General features: G+C 47.0%; 1 protein-coding gene across 43 annotated transcripts in view; it reads right to left on the bottom strand.

Annotated features, from left to right (window-relative positions):
* ablim1b (actin binding LIM protein 1b) overlaps positions 1-5,000 on the bottom strand; it is an 84,317-nt gene that overhangs the window by 24,575 nt on the left and 54,742 nt on the right. For all 43 annotated transcript variants that reach the window (XM_031561666.2, XM_042703322.1, XM_042703330.1 and 40 more), the window contains exons 5-6: positions 3,797-3,923; positions 3,088-3,181 (exon numbers count right to left, since the gene is read on the bottom strand). In XM_031561666.2, the coding sequence (XP_031417526.1) occupies positions 3,088-3,181; positions 3,797-3,923 (221 nt within the window). The remainder of the gene's footprint in view (positions 1-3,087; positions 3,182-3,796; positions 3,924-5,000) is intronic.

A 5,000-nucleotide genomic window follows, 5' to 3' on the forward strand; every position in this document is an offset into this window, starting at 1 on the left:
GTCTGTCTGTCTGTCTGTCTGTCTGTCTGTCTGTCTGTCTGTCTGTCTGTCTGTCTGTCTGTCTGTCTGTCTGTCAGTTTGTCTGTCTGTCTGTCTGTTTGTCCCTGTTCGCCTCTTTTCACAGTTTCTTGCAGGACACCGATCAAGTGGTGGAGGAGATTGCATCACTGGTCCCCTCAGCGTTTATCTCAGGCTGACTTTTCGGGGAAAACAATGAGGGAATGCAATCACGAGGAGAGAGCACACGTCCAGATGGAAGGGTGTGGACTGAGGAGAGTGCCAGAGAGAGAGAGAGAGAGAGAGAGAGAGAGAGAGAGAGAGAGAGAGAAGACATAAACTCCCTCCCTCCCTCCATCCCCTCCCTCCACCCACTCTGACCCAACATGAGGGATGTGTGAAGACGAACCACACCTGCTCCCTACAGCCGAAGACTGATGACCAGACTACACTCTCACGAGCGGCTAGGAGAAATGAAAACACTGACTCTGAGTGTCTGTGCCTCTATTTGTGTTTGTGTCTGGTGTGTGTGTGTGTGTGTGTGTAAGAGAGTGGTGAGAGAGAGAAGCGGTGGAACTAAGTTGAGGCCTTGTTATTACACAGAGAGAGAGGTCCAGCTAACAGAGAATGAAGTACTTCTGCTACAGAACAGAGACAAAGTCACTGCCATACACTCTCCCTTTCTCTCAAATACAACAATCCATCCACACACACACACACACACACACACACAAAATAACAAACAAACATATATTCTACATAAAGTAATATTTGTGTGCACAATCACTGGCAGTACTCAAATATTACTTTATGTAGAATATATGTTTGTTTGTTATTTTGTGTGTGTGTGTGTGTGTGTGTGTGTGTGTGTGTGTGTGTGCGTGTGTACGTGCGTGCGTGCGTGCGTGCGTGCGTGCGTGCGTGCGTGCGTGCGTGCGCAGCCTGTTGGGGCTGTTTCATGTAACACCCATAGTGACTCATGTATTAGGCACTGAATGGGCCTTCAGCCCATGTCTCTTTACTGGATCAATATTTGAATAATTAACAGCAGATGCTCATTAAAGGGCCCTTTGATCAATGATCGTGTGTGTGTATGCGTGTCCGTGTGTGTGTGTGTGTGTGTGTGTGTGTGTGTGTGTGACTGAGTATGGAATATGCATATAAAGTGAAGGGCTCTTGATCTACTCGTGCTGCAGAATGGAGGAGACCTTTTATTACTTCAGATAATTACACATAAAAATCCTCTTTGAGCTCCTTCAATAGCAACGGAAAAATCTTTGGCAGTTCTGAGGCAAAACATAGTTTGAAGCCAACACTGATGAAGTAATGCGTTTATATCATGGCTATTTCATGACACGAGCTTATTAAACATCTCATTCAGGCCACTAGACCACTAGGAACCATGAAGTGCAGTTTCAGTAGCGTTTCACCTAACTCACATAGACAACAGACACAGACAACAGACACAGACACAGACACAGACACAGACACAGACAACATATACACACAACAGACAGACACAGAAACAGACACAGACACAGACACACACAACAGACACAGTCACAGACACAGACACAGACACAGACACAGACACAGACACAGACAACATATACACACAACAGACAGACACAGAAACAGACACAGAAACAGACACAGAAACTGACAACAGACACCCAGATGGTAGCTTACCTGTGGCAGGCTGCTCGTGTGGATCCCCAGCCCGGCGGTTTATAGCACAACAACAAAAACCCCTCTGTTTCTCCCCCTCTCTTTCTCTTTCTCTCTCTCTCTTTCTCTCTCTCGGTCTTGCTTTCTTCCTCTATCGGGCTCCCTCACTCTCACACACCCTCTCTCTGTTCTGTATCTCTGCAGTCCCCCCTCTGTCCCTCTTTGGCTTTCTTGAGAACTTTCCCAAACTCTCCATTCTTCTCCCCTCCTCCCTCGCTCTCCCTCTCTATCTCTCTCTCTCTCTCTCCCGCTTTCTCTCTGTCCGTCCAATGAGAGCAGCAGAAACGGAAAAATGGGCTGTTCCCTGGGTAGATTATGTGTGTGTGTGTGTGTGTGGGTGTGTGTGTTGCATACTTCATGTTCCGAGCTAAGGTCAGAGCCTTTCCAAATCAGCAACCGAGCCTCGGCACACCGTGAGTTAAAACAGCAACCTCTGATGTCAGAACACACTGGGTGTGTGTGTGTGTGTGTGTGTGTGTGTGTGTGTTGACCCCCCAACCCCTCTCTAGGGACTCTTGACTGCAGATGTAATTTAAAGGAGACAAGACTGGGAAGCCTGGGAAAGAGTTGCTTACACTAACACTACATTTCTATAAAAGCCCTGAGTAAAACACCATGGACAGGACTGCACAGTGCACTACAGTGGCCAAACACTCTTGTCCCCCTCTTTAGGAACACCATACAAGTCCTTTATGCTCGATGACGATGCACTACACTAAATGTTTCATGAAGTGTCTTGGAAGATTTTGGACTCAAGCAGGAAATGAGTGAAAGCGTGAGAATGGACAAAAGGTACATCACAAGATGGCCACGCCAAAGGCAAAACAACTATCCTCAAGTCTCACTGAGGCGTCTAACACAAAGGTAAAGGACTATCCCCCTCACCCCCCAAAACATGCCTTCATACACACACACACAAACACACACACACACACACACACACACACACACACACACACACCACACACACACACACACAAAATGCCAAAAGTAGTTTGCCAGTAACTGAAACCCAATCCTTCCTGAGAGCAACCTTACTCATTACCCTGCTCTCTGTCCATGTTGTGATCATTGTTACCACTGCCCCAATCAGAAAGTGCCCCCCCGACCCCCCACCTTTTACTCCCTAACCCCGCCAAAGAAATCCAACTCTCTGGGTCCCCCACTTTCCTTAGTTAATTAGTGTCCTTGAATAGGGGTGATGCTGTCAAGGGTTTTCAGTTGCCCTGCACCTGGTCTCTCTGCCCGGCTGAACTCAGACACACACATGCAGGGGCCCCGGGGCCCCTGGAGGAAGAGGGCTGGGTGGAGGCGGAGCAGAGAGCCCAGGTGTGGGAGAGGGTGAGGAGAGGGACCGCTCACCTCTAGAACTTTCCCTGTGATGTACTGATGGCAGGCTTGACACTGCACGCCAAAGTGGATCTGGTAGTCCTTCTCACAGTAGGGGGCGCCATCCCTGGATTAGAGAGAGAGAGGAGGATTTGAGATTTAACAAAATACTTACATTATTGAACCCTATGTTTCACGTTACTGTAACTTAAAAGATCAGACTTTGTAGCATAAGAAAATAAGTAACTAAAAAAAGAAAGACATACTTCAGAAAGAAAGATACACTTAACAACTCAGATTGAAGGAGAGAGTTTCACAGAGTGAGAGTGAGAGAGTATGAAGGAGAGAGTTTCATAAAGAGCAAGAGAAAGAGATTATGAAGGAGGGAGTTTCACTAAAAGAAAGAGAGAGATAGAGATAAAGAGAGAGAGAGAGAGAGTGAGAGAAAGAGAGTTTCATAAAGACATGGAGAGAGAGTATGAAGGAGAGAGTTTCATGAAGAGAAAGAGATTATGAAGGAGGGAGTTTCACTAAAAGAGAGAGAGAGATAGAGATAAGGAGAGAGAGAGAGAGAGAGAGTGAGAGAAATAAAGTTTTATAAAGAGATGGAGAGAGAGAGTATGAAGGAGAGAGTTTCACAAAAGGAGACAGAGAGAGAGAGAGACAGAGATAAGAAGAGAGAGAGATAAGGAGAGAGAGAGATGAAGGAGAGAGTGTAACGCTGAAAGCTGCTGAGACTCACTTGCTGATGTACTCTCCGCTCAGCACCTTCCCACAGGCTTTGCACTTGAAGCAGCCCAGGTGCCACTGTCTGTCCAGCGCCAGCAGAGCCTGGCCATTCTTAATGTCCCTGCCACAGCCCGCACAGTCTGCAACACACACACACACACACACACACACACACACACACACACACACACACACACACACACACACACACACACACACACGCACACACACAGCCCAAAATACAAAGATCAATACCAGGACATTCAATACTAATCCAATAGTTGTCATACTGCAAATGATTATCCTGGTTCTTATGGGATCTTGGTCTGGTGGAGAGAGAGACAAAGTCATAGGGGATGACTCGGGGTGGCCCCCAGACAAGTGCCAGTTTGTTAATTCGACCACTAGAGGGAGCTGTGACTTCATATTCCTCAAAAACTCTTCATAAATAAATAAAGTTGACCCTTCCCAGGTTCACTCTTGCGACACACTCATCCTTCAGCCATGGCTAAAGAAGACACTCTCTTTTTCCCAACACCAAAAAGACCAGTACCTGAGGTATACACCATCTCTCCGATACATGACTCATGCCACCCAACCCCCACCCCCTTGCCCTCCAGTCCTCCACTCTACTCATACCAACAAAGATTATGGCTCTGTTCATTTAGCTAGCGCTAGCTGCCTCTGTTAGAAGTGCATGACTCAGCTAGCATCAGTGCTAAAAGCTTAGAGGCCAAGCCAGCCACTACACTCACCAGGGCCCGTGGTGCTCCAATAGGAATTATCATGCAGGGAAAAAAGAATGACGCCATCTCTTACACACACACACACACACACACACAGAAACACAGAAACACAGAAACACACACACACACACACACACACACACACAGTGAGGAGTGAGCAGTGAAGATGGGGGGAGGAATTTTGCAATGTGTGGAATGTGTGTAAAGGTTGCCCTGCTAAAAATAAAGCTTGTCATGTTCTATATCAGTAGTGGGGCTCAAATCCACAAAGCTTTTAGAATGACAAGCATAGTGTTTGAGTGTTTGTGTGTGTGTGTGTGTGTTTGTGTGTCTAGTGTCCGTGATGACATGTGGTCCATTTTCACAAGCAGTCAGTCCTGTGTGTGTGCGTGTGTGTGTGTGTGTGTGTGTGTGTGTGTGTGTGTGTGTTTGTGGCTCACAAAAGCAGCAATGCTGAGCTAGCTGAGCTCC

The sequence above is a fragment of the Clupea harengus genome, chromosome 23 (assembly GCF_900700415.2).
Source record: "Clupea harengus chromosome 23, Ch_v2.0.2, whole genome shotgun sequence".
Lineage (NCBI taxonomy): Eukaryota > Metazoa > Chordata > Actinopteri > Clupeiformes > Clupeidae > Clupea > Clupea harengus.